Source organism: Muntiacus reevesi, chromosome 3 (assembly GCF_963930625.1).
Source record: "Muntiacus reevesi chromosome 3, mMunRee1.1, whole genome shotgun sequence".
NCBI classification, from domain to species: Eukaryota; Metazoa; Chordata; class Mammalia; order Artiodactyla; family Cervidae; genus Muntiacus; species Muntiacus reevesi.
In genome coordinates this window covers 201,813,341-201,829,148 of record NC_089251.1, presented here as the reverse complement: position 1 = coordinate 201,829,148, position 15,808 = coordinate 201,813,341, and the positions used below count along the sequence as shown (strand labels likewise).

Genomic DNA, 15,808 nt, shown 5'->3' with positions numbered 1-15,808 from the left:
GTGCATCAGATACTGTTATCTGGGCATTTCTGAGTGGAGCTATAGCTATAGGACCTGGAGAGGGGTCTGTAGCTCACCACTAGCTCACACTCTGCAGCCCCTCACCCTAAGTTTTGCCTTTAAAAACTTCCCCCTGAAAACCTTCGGGCAGTTCTGAGGTTTGGGCACAAGCCACCCCCCTTCTCCCTACTGGAACCTCGGGCTGGAGGGAACAGCCTTACAGAGAGAGGGACACTCTGGTGTCTGAGGGACCCGATAGCCCTTCACCCACTCTGCTCCTTAGGGAAGTCATCCATCCCTGAAGCCCTTGAGCAGTGATTCCCTCGTCTGTGGAATGGGGACCTGACCTCCTGATGAGGCCCTGCGGAGCACTCATCATCAGGACCCGCGTGGTGCCTCCAGCACTGTCCCTAATAACCCCTCCCACTCCTGCCCTCCCACCCACTGGGCCTTGCAGTCTCTGCTGCCGCCAGGTGGCAGTGACCCTCCGTCACCCGGACTCAGATCCTCATTTTGCTGAGGGGTGAAGGCCCTTCAGAGCAGACCCCAGTCATCTGCGTGTGGCCCCCTCCCCTAGACAGAACATGTAAAATGAGAAGTGGTGGGGAGTGCAGACGGCCAGGGTCCACCAGCTGTCAGCAAGCACGGGTCTCAAGAATTAAGACAAAAACATCTTGGTTTTGGGTTTTTTTTTTTCCCCAAAGCTGTGTCCTTGGGAAAATCTCCTGAGGCTATTCTTTCAAAAGGCACTCAGAGTGCAGTTACTTTGGGCTTGAATTAAGCATGAATTCCATATGAATTAAAACTCTCCAACTAGGAGTTGTTAGCTCCAGCTTCTGTGTCTGAGTGCTCTGTTGGGCCAATTTGTTTCAAAATAAAGCATAATTGCATGACAGATTATAAAGTCAAGAGAGGATTCTTTATTTCTTCATCATGTATTTCCATGATGTAAGATCCTAGGTCATGTTTTTGTTTCTAAAAAAGTTACAGAATAATAACGGTATTCCTTTTTAACTTCCCACAGACCCACTAATGATATTCCAACTTGCAGTCATTGTTCTTGAATAGATTACCTGTTTCTTAGCTGGTATTTCCCCTGTATTTTTGCTGCTGAGAGTTATGCTTTTTGTTAAACCATGCAATGTTATTTAATGTTTATTTATTCCAAGTCATTTTTGCATTCATAATAATCAAAACAGCTCACTTGGGTTCTCTGCTCTTTAATAAATTCAGAAAGAATTTATTGAGTCTGTGACTCCCATGAAATCTGAGTCAGCATCAATGAAGAAATTACCTATTAATAATCCAGCGGTGCCAGACTTTGCGATTTCATAGATGGGTGAAGTGTCCAGAAGAATCTTAGGAACTGACTCAGTGTTGTCGGAGGTTTACTTTTCCAAGAAAGGCATGAAACAAAACAAAGCAAAATATAACACCCAAACACCATCCACTGTCACCACCCTTTCAATTCCAGAGGAGCACATTAACACATAGAAAAGTAAGAGGGACATGGTCTCAGAATTTAAAAATTAGATGAGTTTGGTCTCATGAAAAACCTTTAGTTGTTGCTATTCTGTCTTCCAGACCAGCCTGGCCTTGGAAGAGTGGTCCAGGCTCCCACCTTCTACCCCTTCCTCAGCTACATGCACTTGGACATCTCAGTGGGACTGTCCATTAGAACCTGCTTTCTTTGTCATAAAGTCAGTAAATAAGGTTAATCTCTGGGTGGTGGAGGCCAGGTTCCTTTTGGTGAGGAATGGTATTAGAGACCAAAATCTAGGTTCCTGGTTCACACATTGCCCCTGGGGGTGGAGGGGTGTTGTTTCTTGGCCTCCTCAGCAGACAATCCAGAGTGTGGGGAAGTGCATGTATATACATATACACTCACATATATGTACATAGCCATACAAAAATGCATGACCACGTACATCTATACACATATGCACATATACATGTGCACATACACACACTTATATACACCTACCCCCATTTTGGAAATCATGAATCTACTCTGGTGCTTATAATCCCAGCCCACACTCATGGAGTTGCTTAGTTATCTGTCTCTTCTTCCTCTGTAAAAACCCTGGCTTCCTAAGACATTTACGTGCTCAGTTTTATAGAATGTTGAAAATAGTTTCAGAATGGCTTCACCTATAACAACTTTAATAAACAAGCATAGTAAATAGAGTTCAAGATTTATTTGCAGTTTTCTCCCTACCCCCATTCTATCCAAGATGTGGATAAATAGTCAAATACTGTATTTATGAATTATTGGGATTACTCCTTTTCTCTTTTTTTAAGTATTTTTTAATTGAAGTATAGTCGATTGACCAAGTTTTAGGTGTACAGCAAAGTGATACAGCTATATATATATATTCTTTTCCAGATTCTTTTTCCTATTATAGGTTATTACAGGATATTGACTATAATGTCTTCCTTTTCTCCTTTCTTTTTCCTTTCTTTCCCTTCCTCTTTCTCTCTTTTTTCCCCTCCACTGTGCTTTTGGAATTCATATGAAATTTTATGTGTTTCCGTTTGCTTTCAGTTTAGGGGCTTTTCCTCCCTTTCGTTAGAGAAGGAAATGGCAACCCACTGCAGTATTCTTGCCTGGAGAATTCCATGGACAGAGGAGTCTGGCAGGCTATAGTCCCTGGAGTCACAAAAAGTCAGACACGACTGAGCAACTATCACTCACTCACTCCTCCCTTTCATATTGATTTAATTTTGTTTTTTGAATATGTAGAATATTCACATGCTAACCAAATTCACAGCTACACAAGAAGTCAAACTCAGACATAGGTCACTCCATCCCACCTCCTTTCCACCCTTGTTGGTAGCCAGCTTGGTCTTCTAACACCATTCCCGTGTTTCTCTTCGTAATGCTAAACAGAATATATGTATTTTTCATGTTTCCCCTCTTCCTTATTCAAAAAGTGGCACTCTGGATAAGCTCTTCTGTATTTTGCTGTTTTCACTTATAACGTCCCCTGAAAATCACTCCATTTTAGTTGATAAAGATACTCCTCACTCTTTTTCACAGCTGTAAAAACCATGGGCCATAGTTGCATTCAACCAAGCCCTGTGCTTGGTGGGCCAGGCACATTTTTGCTTATTAAACAAGAAGAAACTTATCTCTAAGGCATATCTGCATACACCAAGGAGGCTTCAATTAATCCCCCTGGTTTCCCATCCCTGCCACCTGCAGGGCCGGTAAGGTCAATTTCCTGCCATGGGTCATTTTTTACTCTTTTTTATGAGACAGCACTCCTCCCAGCTTCTCGAAGCTTATTCTGGAAAATTATTTAAAATGTCTATCCATTTGTGACTTTTTCCCTATTCCCTTTGCTGTTGTGTGTTCAGTTTTTATTCCTCTAATAGCATTTGAGAGGTGTGTGAGAAGGAGTTGAGACCAAAAAAAGGAAAAAATTTTTAAAGGTGTTTATTCCACCAACTTGAAACAGAAATATATTGTCAACTTTAAAATTAACAAACTGTTTTTTCCTCCCCATCTCAGTGCTTTTAATGTCCTCGATACCCAGTAATTTTTATACCAAACAATATATAAGGAGGTGGGGAGGAGGTCTGAAATTGAGTAAACAACTAAGGAAGAGTATAAATGTGGGAAAAAAATATTAGGAACAAAAAGTAAACTATCTAGCTGCCCCACCACACCTCCATCCCCAGGAAATAAAGTAAGTTTAGATACTACACATTTGAAAATTCTTTTTCTAAGCTCTGGGAAGTATCTTACTTAGCACCATTCTCTTGGATTTGACCGGTACCCATCACAGCCTGCAATGCCAGAGACCCAGGTTCAATCTCCGGGTCAGGAAGATCCCTTGGAGTAGAAAATGGCAACCCACTCCTGTATTCTTGCCTGGAGAATTCCATGGACAGAGGAGCCTGGCGGGCTACAGGCCATGGGGTCACAAAGAGTCGAACACAACTGAGCTACTAATATTTTGACTTTTTACTTTCATCACCACCACCCACCCTCTGCCTTTACCTCTAGGGAGACATGGGTGGGTCTCCAGGGGTGAAGAGGACAGGATGGTAGCATGAAATAGGTAAAATAGAAGTGCCTCAGAAGGTTGCATGAAGACCCCGAGGCTACTAACGTGGTCACATATTTTTGGCTGCTCTGTGCTCTTTCCTCAGCTGTAATTCCTTCAACTTAGCCATGCTGCCTGTCGACGTCCCTGCCGTTCTTGACGCCTTGCCAGAAGAAGACAGGATGGAGACAGCTGAACGGTACTTTTTTTACCTGTGGCCTCTACTGTCGTCTATGTTCCAGAAACATGCCAGGTGCTCTGAGAGATTTCCAAGGAGCACGCAGCACCTGAGCTTGCAGCCCCGCCAAGACATGGCTGACACTCAGCCAGACCCTCAGCGGATAAGATGCTGGATTCGTGGTGGAGAGTAATAAATAGTCTCAGGTCTCAAACTGGCTGGACTTTCAGTGCTGCAGGTGCTCAGGGAGGGGTGAGCAGAGTGGGTGCTAAGTGGGCTTCCAAGGCTGCAGAATCACATGCACTTGGGTTAGTACTCAGAGGGCAGGTAGGATTTGGAGGGGCAAGAAAAATATAGCTCCCACCCCAAACAAATAAAATATTTTTAAAAGAAAAATCAAAAACAAAAATTTTAAGAAAAAAGGGGAAAAAAGAAACCTAGGAGCCCCAAAGTAAATAAAAAACAAACAAAAAAAAAATTAAGGAAAAAGAAAAATAGCCTCCAAATGAAGGCACTTAAATTTTATTTTACTGATGAGCATCCAACATCCAGTGAGAATGTGTCCTTGAATCTGCTGTGGTCACGCCCACTTTGGCTCTTCCCAGGTGGTGCTAGGGGTAAAGAACACGTCTGCCAATGCAGGAGACATAAGAGACGTGGGTTTGATCCCTGGGTTGGAATGATCCCCTGGAGAAGGAGATGGCAACCCCCTCCAGTATTCTTACCTGGAGAATCCCATGGACAGAGGAACCTGGCAGGCTACAATTCATGGGGTTGCAAGGGTCAGACACAACTGAAGCGACTTGGCACAGCACGCCCACTTTAATATTTCTCCCTGTAAATAACCAGTGAGTGAAGGACTAAATACTGGCTTTTGTGAGACCTGCCCACAAGCAGTGGTACTTGGCAGTACTTGGACGTCTGAGGCTTAGAGCCCAGATCTGAACAGGGAAGTGGAATGTCTGCTACTCGAACCCCAGAGCATGCGGGCATTTCCTGAGGATGCTGCAGCCACGTGGGTGGCCGGGGTGACATTCAGTTTGGGGAGGCAGATGAGGAGATGCTCTGCAGACCCCTCCCCGTTCAGCACTGATGTTCAGACTCAGGAGTCAATTTCCTCACTCATGTGCAGACTCAGTTTCCTCATCTTTGAAATGAGAATAGTCGTTCCTATTTCACAGGAGTTGTCAATTAAGGAAGATGAGGAGGAGGAGGAGGAGGGTAGTTGTAGCAGTGACATTTACTGAGCATTAAGTGTGAGTCAGACCCAGCGCTTGGAAAGAGTTTCATTCACTCCAACAATGAGGTCTTCTTATTTTCCATACTTTGGAGATGAGGAAACTGCTAACGGGAAGCAGTTTTGCAAATCACTGTCTTGTAAATCACCAGCATCAAGGTTGGCACAGAGCTTGGCGCAGAGCAGCCGCTTAGCGAAGATGAGGCAATCAGAGTGCCTTTGTGCAATTTGCAAGGGTGTTTTCCCAAACAGAATACAGCTCTGCCCACCTCTGTGTATGTTTCACTGTGAGGAGAGGGTTCCTGTTTGTAATTCTAAATTTTGAAGCCTCTGTTGGTCTTGGAGGCATTTCTCTTTGAGTGTAGCAGAGACAGCCACTCATAATAATTGTCTCCTCTTCTACAGAAATAGAATTGTTGAAACTGGAGGCTCAGTGTCCCCTGAGTTAGGTCATCCATGAGACTTGGCCTTTACCAGGAGGGCAGGAGAAGACGTGAGATGTCCTCCTGAGGGCAGGACCGGGATGGAGCGGGTTTACCTCCACACTCTCCCTGCTTCCTGGAGCTGGAACTCACACTTGCAGTGACCCAGCTGTAACTGGTAGACAACCAAGCGCCAGGCCAGGGGTCCACAAACAGCCAAATCAGGCCTACCACCCATTTTTGCAAAACACCCGTCTTATTGAATCACAGCCACACTCATTCACTTGAATGTTTCCCACGACGCCTTCCATGCCGCAACAGTGTGCGCACGTGCTAAAGTCGCTCAGGGTGTCCAGCTCTTTGCGACCCCATGGACTGCAGCCCGCCAGGCTCCTCTGTCCATGGGATTCTCCAGGCAAGAATACTGGGGTGGGGTGCCATTCTCCCCTCCAGCGGATTTTCCTGACCCAGGGATCAAACCAGTGTCTCTTATGGCTCCTGCATTGGCAGACGGATTATTTATCACTAGTGCCACCTGGGAAGCTAATTGGGAAAGAGACCCACTGAGGTCTTTACTGGAAAAGTTTCCTGACCCCTGCTGTAACGGGTAGCAGAGCTCAAGATAAAAATAACCTCAATCCCTGTAATTTCTTCTCTCACCTGTAGATTATTTAGAAGCATATTGTTTTCTTTTTAAAGCAGTTGTGGATTTTTTGGTTATCTTCTTTGCTGTTGATTTCTAATCGAATTCCATTGTGGTTACAGAACATTCTCAGAATGATTTCAACCTTTTTAAATATTCATGCTTTCCTTACGGTCCAAGATACGGTCAATATTGGTAATTGTTGCATGTACACCTGCAAACAATATGCATTCTATAACCCCGTTTTTCCTTTTCTTGGGGATGGTTTTGATCACCGCCTCCTATACAATGTTGTGAACTTACGTCATAGTTCTTCATGCTGTCTGTTTACCAGATCTAGTCCTTTGAATCTTTCATCACCTCCACTGTATAAATCAAAAGGGATTTGATTTAGGTCTTACCTGAAGGGTCTAGTGGTTTTCCCTGCTTTCTTCAATTTAAGCCTGAATTTTGCAATAAGGAGTTCATGATCTGAGTCTCACAGTCAGCTCCAGTCTAGTTTTTACTGACCGTATAGAGCTTTTGCATCTTCCACTGCAGAGCACGTAATCAGTCTGATTTCAGTTTTGACCATCCAGAGATGTCCATGTGCAGTCATCTCTTGTGTCATTGGAAAAGGGTATTTGCTATGACCAGCTGAGGAAAGAAGAACAGCGAGAAGCAGGGGAGAAAGGGAAAGATTACTCAATTGAATGCGGAGTTCCAGAGGATATCAAGGAAAGAGAAGAGGGCCTCCTTAAATGAACAATGCAAAGAAATAGAGGAAAACAATAGAATGAGAAAGACTAGCAATCTCTTCAAGAAAATTGGAGATATCAGGGAATACTTCATGCAAGGATGGGCACAATAAAGGACAGAAACAGTAAGGACCTAACAAAAGCAGAAGAGATTAAGAAGAGGTGGCAAGAATACACAGAAGAACTATACAAAAAAGTCTTAAAGACCTGGATAACCACGATGGTGTGCTCACTCACCTAGAACCAGACATCCTGGAGTGTGAAGTCAAGTGGGCTTTAGAAAGCATTATTACAAACAAAGCTAGTGGAGGTGATGGAATTCCAGCTGAGTTATTTGAAATCCTAAAAGATGATGCTGTTAAAGTGTTGCACTCAATATTCCAGCAAATTTGGAAAACTCAGCAGTGGCCACAGGGCTGAAAAAGGTCAGTTTTCATTCCAGTCCCAAAGACAGGCAATGCCAAAGAATGTTCAAAGTACCAGACAATTGTACTCATTTCACATACTAGCAAGGTTATGCTCAAAATCCTTCAAGCTAGGGTTCGACAGCATGTGAACCCAGAACTTGCAGATGTATAAGCCAGGTTTAGAAAAGGCAAAGGAACCAGAGATTGAATTGCCAGCATTCATTGGAGAAAGCAAGGGAATCCCAGAAAAATATCTGCTTCATTGACTATGCTAAAGCCTTTGACTTTGTGCACCACAGCAGACTGTGGAAAATTCTTAAAGAGATGGAAGTACCAGACCACCTTCCCTGTCTCCTGAGTAACCTGTATGTGGATCAAGAAACAGCAATTAGAACCAGACATGAAACAACTGGTTCAAAATTGGGAAAGGAGTATGACAAGGCTGTATATTGTCACCCTGCTTATTTAACTCCTATGCAGAGAACATCATGCAAAATGCCAGGCTGGATAAATCACAAGCTGGAATCAAGATTACCAGGAAAAATATCAACAACCTCAGATATGCAGATGACACCACTCTAATGGCAGAAAGTGAAGAGGAATAAAAGAGACTCTTGATGAGGGTGAAAGAGGAGAATGAAAAAATCTGGCTTGAAACTCAGTATTAAAAAAAATTAAGACCATGGCCTCTGATCCCGTCACTTCATGGTAAATAGAAAGGGAAAAACTGGAAGCAGCAACTGGTTTTATTTTCTTGAGCTCCAAAATCACTGTGGACAGTGACTGTAGCTGTGAAATTAAAAGACGCTTGCTTCTTGGACGGAAAGCTATGACAAACCTAGACAGTGTATTGAAAAGCAGAGACATCACTTTGCCAACAAAAGTCTGTATAGTCAAAGCTGTGGCTTTTTCCAGTGGCCATATATGGCTGTGAGAGTTGGACCATAAAGAAGGCTGAGCACCAAAGAATTGATGCTTTTGAACTGTGGTGCTAGAGAAGATTCTTCAGAGTTCCTTGGACAGCAAGGAAATCAGACCAGTCCATCCTAAAGGTGATCAGTCCTGGGTGTTCATTGGAAGGACTGATGCTGAAGCTGAAGCTCCAATACTTTGGCCACCTGATGAGAAGAGCCGACTCATTGCAAAAGACCCTGATGCTGGGAAAGATTGAGGGCAGGAGGAGAAGGGGGTGACAGAGGATGAGATGGTTGGATGGTATCATCAACTGGATATGAGTTTGAGCAAACTCCAGGAGATAGTGAAGGTCGGGGAAGCCTGTTCTGCTGCAGTCCGTGGGGCAAAGAGTCGGACATGACTTGGCCGCTGAATGACATCAGGAGATAGTGGAGGACAGAGGAACCTAGCGTGCTACAGGCCATGAGGTCGCAAAGCATCCGACATGACTTAGCCACTGAACATCAACAACTATAACAGCAAACCCCATTTTTATTTTTATTTTTTATATATGTAAATATTCATTGCAGCTTTATTTATAATAGCCAAAAACTATTGGGAAAATCCAAATATTCATCAACAGTTGAATAGATAAGCAAATATAAAATACTACTCAGCAATGAAAAGAAAGAGTTACAGAAATGCACAATAATGTGGACTATTCCTCAGAATCTTTATGTTGAGTGAAAAAACTATGCCAGGAAAAATAGAACACATATTATGTTACTTCATTTATATGAAAGTCTACAAAATGCAAACCCTAGTGTCAGAAAGCACATCATGTGTTCCTATGATGGGGTGTTTAAATGTAAATGGATTACAGATACTTGACAAAGGATACACAGGAAAATGATGGGAATATTTATCATGATCAAGAGGGTATATATATGCCCAAACTAGTGAAGTTTGGTATACTTCAATTATACCACAATAAAGGTGAATTATCAATTCACCGTATATGTGTGGGTCTAGAAGTGTCACTCCTGAAGGTTTTATCCAAGAGATAATATGAAATGAAATGAACCATATATCCACATAATAGATTTGGAAAACAAAAAATGTTCATAGCAACCTTATCCATTCGAGTTAAAAGCTAGAAAGAAGCAAATGTCCGCCAACTGGAGAATGTGATATATCTGGGACTAGAAAGTAATGAGTTACTGATTCACATGATAAGACAAATGATTCTCCAACACATTATGTTAAGCAAAAGTATCCAGATATATCTTTAGTGGTGGTGATTTAGTCACCAAGTTGTGTCTGTCTCTTGAGACCCCATGGGCTGTAGCCTTCCAGGCTCCTCTGTCCATGGGATTTCCCAGGCAAGAATACTGGAGTGGGTTGCCATCTCCTTCTCCAACAAACCCCATTTTTAAACTGCTTGTGATTCTCTGCTTATAAATAGCCATTCCTACTGTTGTTGGTTGATAGAAAGCTATTTATCAGTCTTATACTTTCTTTAACGTAGATCCAAGAGTATAGGTGTGAGTAATGTTGAAGGAATCATGTAACTCTTAAAGGATTGCAGTACTTTTCTATGTTATTCCTTTCAGTGAGCTCTGTGAACAGAGTATGGACATTATGCTGACTCCAGAAATGATCGAAGCAGAATTCCCAATGCTGGACTACAGGGACACCAAGAAGGAGAAGTAAGTGGATGCTTTATGCCTTAGGAAGAGGTAGCCCAGGATAAAATTTGTCCTACGTGACATCCAGAACTGTCTGAATCTAAAAACATGTCCAAAGAGACATGTTTCCAGTGCTTTAGGTGTTTAGACATGTATCCTATTTACCAGCCATGCCACCTCCAGCCTCATTGCTTATCTTCAGTCACTGGGCCCCAGTCTCCCCATTCATAATGTGCAGAAAACAAAACCTCTCTCCCGGGCGGTTGTGAGGATTCCATGAGATGCCGATGTGAGGACACCTCTCCGGGTGCTTGCCCTGCACATGTGAACCTTTCCTGCATCTCTGCATCAGGGACAGCTAGCTAGGCAGACATTACCTTCATCCTTCAGAACTTGGTTTTGAAGAATACTTTGGTAAAGGAAAAAACCACTAGAGTTCATATGGTTTGTAAGTTTGAAATTCCAGATATCCTTTTAGAATTATTTAAGTCTTTTAAAATTACTAAAATGTTAGGAAATATAGAAAAATATAAAGAATGAAATAAAAACAATAATCCTACCACCCAGGGGCAGTACCTTATACATTTTGGTATGTGGTCTTCCAAGTATTAATACTTTAATTATTTAAATAACACACAAACACCTACTGTATTTTGTATATACAATCTGTATATACAATCATCCCATGGTATCCATGGGGGATTAATATCAGGACACCCCCCAGCCTGGGTACTAAAATCTGTGGATGCTCAAATCCCTTATGTAAAATGGCATAGAATTTGCATATAACCTATGCACATCCTCCTATACTTTTTTTTTTTTTTCCTCCTATACTTTAAATCATCTGTGCATTACTTATAATACCTCATCCAGTGTAAATGATTTTTAAATAATTTTCAGCATGCAGCAAATTCAAGTTTTGCTTTTTGGAACTTTCTCATATTTTTTTCCACCTGGGGGTTGGTTGAGTTTGAAAATGCTGGACCTGTGGACACAAAGGGCCAACTGTATGTGTTTAAGTGAATTCTATCATATTGTTCATATTGCTTTATCTTCTAGACTTTCATTTAGCATATTGTTATCATATGTTTATAAATATAGATATCCACCTTTATATCTTACTGGTAGATACACCATCGTGTGCTAACCGATCTTTCTCCTGCTGATCATGTTAACTCTTCAATGTTTTGCTCTTGCCAATGGGGCTGCAACAAATTTCCTTGTGCCATAATTCCTACCAAACTTATCAGACTGTCTCCTTAGGATAAACTTTGAAACATAAATACTAAATCCATGTTCATTTTAAGGTTTTAATACACAGTGCTTTGCACCATCCAGGAAAATATCAACAAACGTCCTACCAGCAGAGGTCAGGATGCCCACATTCAAATGCCCTGAACAATGTGGAATGTTATCAGACGTTTTTTTTCTTCTTTTCCAATATGATAGGTTGTTAATGACCACATTATTGTTTTAATTTTAAATTCTTCGTTTATGAGTGATGGTAAAAATTTTCCTACACTTATCAAATATTTTTCTTCTTTTATGGGGGACTTTTTTTTGCCTTTAGTGCAGAAAGTCTTTATCTTTTTCTTATTTGTAAGAGTACCTCATATATTAAGGATAATTACCCTTCCTTGTGTATGCTGTAAATGTTTTAGTTTGTCTTCTTTGTTCAGGGTGTTTGGAGGAGGCCCTGCCTTTTCAGAAACGAATGCCCACATATCTTAAAGGAGCAAGGGGTTCCTTTGGTTCATTTGCAATAGTAACGGAAACCTATAGCAAACTAGCACTTCTCAGAAAGTAGATTAGCAGCTTCTAAAACAAAATTTAGAGAAACAAAATTTTAATAGAATTTCAGTGAGCATCTGTTTTAATCAGCTATTTAGCAACAAAATATGTTACACTACATAGTACATCTGACACCTCAACAAAGAGATGCACTTTGCATTTTGTTTCAGGTTTCAAACATATGGCTAAGAGTTTTAAATAAAACGTTTTTTTTTTTTTTCAGTTTGAAAAATTGCCCCTAGACTTAGACCAGTTTGCCCCACGAGCAGGGTAATATCCAATACCTCATTGTTTACTTGCTGTTTCACCTGGTTTTTTCACCATTTTGACTACAGAAAGTAATATCAAATGCCATTTGATTATCAAATGAGTATTAAATGAAATAGAACTTATTACTTTACATATCTTCACCCAAAGAAGAAAATTCTCTTTTCTTTTTTGATGTATTTCAGCCACTTTACCAAAAACACAAAAAACAGAAAAAACAATAAACTCTAAGCATTTTCTGCACACCAAGTTATTATTTTTTTTCAAAACACACATACATTTCACACATTTTCAGTAAATAGATCCATGGCATTTTGAATTCACCTGTTTTGCAGTTTAAATTATTTTTGTACCATTTTTCATGTGCCAAAATTATCGATATAATTATCAGTTTATTGGCTGCATAGTATCCCAATGATATCTCACAGATGATTTTTTTCACATTTTTATTGGAGTATAATTGATTTACAATGTTGTATTAGTTTAAGGTGTACAGCACAGTGGTGTGTGTGTATACATGTATATGCATATATATATGAAATATGGGGAAGGAAATGGCAGCCCTCCCCAGTATTCTTACCTGGAAAACCCCATGGACAGAGAAGCCTGGGGGCTACAGTCCACGGGGTCCCAAGAGTCAGACACGACTTACCAACAGCCACCACCACCACGTGTGTGCGCTAAGTCGCTCCAGTCATGTCCAGCTCTGCGGGACGCTACGGACTGTAGCCCACCAGCCTCCTCTGCCCATGGGATTCTCACACATGTGTGTGTGTGTCCTTTTTTTCAGATTCTTTTCCCTTATAGGTTATTACAGGATATTGAGTAGGGTTCCCTGAGCGGTGCGGCAGGGACTCAGTTCTGAAATTCTCTCCGTACAAACCCAGCGTGACCTGACGCTCAGTCTGTCTTCCCAGTCCTTATTTGTACTTTTCTTCACCTCCTTCAGCTTCAGCTGGAAGCAGACAGAGGGTCAGACAGACACACATGAGAGCTTGGTCAGACAGGGACAGAAGTAAAAAACACATCAGTGATACTTAATGTCCCCATGAAGACTGCTGTCTACTTGGTTTCCGGCAAACACCTATTTTCATGGATGCAAAGAATCATCTGCTCTTTCTTGAAGGCTGTAATCAACCCAAGAGCTTCCTTGCTATCTTGATGGTGATCTCACCCTCTCAAGACCTACTAAAGAGAATTATACTGCAAAATATCCAAGAAACTGTGTGAGTGACTTTAGTTGCTGACACATCATTCAGCTCCCCTTAGATCGTCACAATATCACTCAGCCATTAATATATTTAAGGGCTGACATGAACTACATATTTTTAGACTGCTTTCATAAAGTGATGTCAATTAATTTTTTTTAACTATATGCATTAGGGAAGTTTCAATTTTTCATTTTGAGATACCTCTCCTTTTTCAAAACTTTCAGGCATTTGCCAAAACTTTAGGCAGTTTCACGCTCCTTAGGAGATATCTCACAAGTACTTAATTTTATTTTTCTGGTTTTACTGATATATACTGATAAATCCTGATATATACTGAAGTATAGCTGATTTACAATGTTGTGTTAATTTCTGCTGCCCAGCAAGGTGATTCGGTTATAATATACATATACTCTTGTTCGTGTTCTCTTCTATTATGGTTTATCCCAGGGTACTGAGTATAGTTCCCTGTGCCACACAGTAGGACCTTGTTTGTCCATTCTCTCCGTACTGTTTGCATCTGCTCACCCCAAATTCCTGTCCACCCCTCCCCCTTGGCAACCGCAGGTCTGTTCTCCATGTCTGTGGGTCTGTTTCTATTTTGTAAGTAAGTTTTGTATTAATTTTTTATGTTCCACACGCGAGTGATATCCTATGGTATTTGTCTTTCTCTCCTGACTTACTTCACTTAGATAGAGAGATAGATAGATAGATAGATAGATAATCTCAAGGCCCATCCAAGTTGCTGTGAGTGGCATTATTTCATACTTTTTCATGGCTGAGTAATATTCCAGCGTGTGTATGTGCCACGTCCTCTTTACCCATTCCTCTGCTCACGGACACTTAGGCGGCTTCCATGTCTTCACTGTTGTCGATACTGCTGCTGAGAGCACAGAGGGGATGCACTTAATTTTCTCTTGAATTCTTCTGACTGGACAGATCATATAGCTGAGCTCACCGTCCTTATACATCTGTGCTTTCAGCCAAATACACTAAGCCTATCCTCCCAGATATTTGGGAAGTTCTACCCTTCACCATGCCAGCAACATCCAGGCTCCACATCAGCCACTCCTCGACCCAGGTGCAGAACCCTCCCTCTGGAGTCCCACCTTCCGGAGCCATTGTCAGTCAGAGATACTGTGTGTCCACTTTACTCACAAAGAATCAGCTCTTGCCCGCTGAGCATTTAGAAGCCATCATGCCAGGATGTCCATGCATAAGTTCTCATTTCCCCTTTGCAACAATCCTCAGAGATGGGAACGCCCACCACGTGTACCTCTGGAAACGGAGGCTGAGAGTTTAGGTCACTTGCTCTGCTTCTAGTGCAGCTGAGACTGGAAATCAGGTTTGAATCACTTCCAGCCAGGTGTTTTCACTGGTAACCAACTGATCGCTAAGTATGGTTTATACTGTGTTTGGGTATAAACAGCTCCTCCCGTCTTCGTGAGGCATCACTGGTGACCCTGAACCCAGAAGCAGGGTGGTGCTGGGTGAACTGACTGTTTTGAGAGGTGCCCGGATGGGGGGTCCTCATCGGGTTTGTGTTTTATATATATGTATATGTATGTATTTAGAGAGGCGAAAGACCAGGCACAGCCAATGGAGAAGGCCGGAGAGAAGGTGCTCGAGGAGATGAAGAACCTACGGAGCAAAGCGCTCAGCTCCTACCTGATCCTAGAATGAAAACCACCGGGGGATCAGTGCCTCTCACGTCCTTTCTGCAGGTCACCATGGTCCTGTGTCTGCTTATGTTCCAGCCATTTTAATCCGGGGAATTAAAGTTTTAGAGAAAAAGACTGAAATACAGATGATGCACATATTTTAAACTTATAGTTTTTTCTTTTTAGAAATAAAATGTCTTTAGTATGATGGCAGTGTTTGGAGCTTCTTTCTGCAAGATTTAGTGTGGGCACAAAGGTTTCCGAGTGCTGAGAGGCTGGGAGCCCTTCGGGGGGCCAGAGGCCGGAAGAGCTGGGGAGGGGTGCTGGCCCGCCAGTCCCCGCGGCCCCTGAGCACCCCTGACGCTGACTTTGGGAACCGCTCCGGGAAGAGCCGTGCTGGTGACGACACCGGCTCCTGAGCAGCCGTGCAGCAGCAGACAGGTGAGGAGGCCGGAAATGGAGGGGACGCTGGGGCGGCTGGAGCTTGCTGCCTGGCCTGGAGGAGGGGTAACACCCGTGTGAGGACGCTCAGAAGCAGCTGGGGTGGCAGGCCTTTGCCGTGGGGTCAGGAGTCCTGGTGAACAGTCAGTAAAAAGCAGGCCTTTTGACTGTGTGTGTTAACG

General features: G+C 42.4%; 1 protein-coding gene across 1 annotated transcript in view; it reads left to right on the top strand.

Moving 5' to 3' along the window:
* CFAP221 (cilia and flagella associated protein 221) overlaps positions 1 to 15,315 on the top strand; it is a 118,339-nt gene extending 103,024 nt beyond the window's left edge. The window contains exons 22-24 of the mRNA XM_065927815.1: positions 4,159 to 4,251; positions 10,184 to 10,279; positions 15,099 to 15,315. Of these exons, the coding sequence (XP_065783887.1) occupies positions 4,159 to 4,251; positions 10,184 to 10,279; positions 15,099 to 15,207 (298 nt within the window). The 3' untranslated portion in view covers positions 15,208 to 15,315. The remainder of the gene's footprint in view (positions 1 to 4,158; positions 4,252 to 10,183; positions 10,280 to 15,098) is intronic.
* Positions 15,316 to 15,808: the final 493 nt, after the last annotated feature.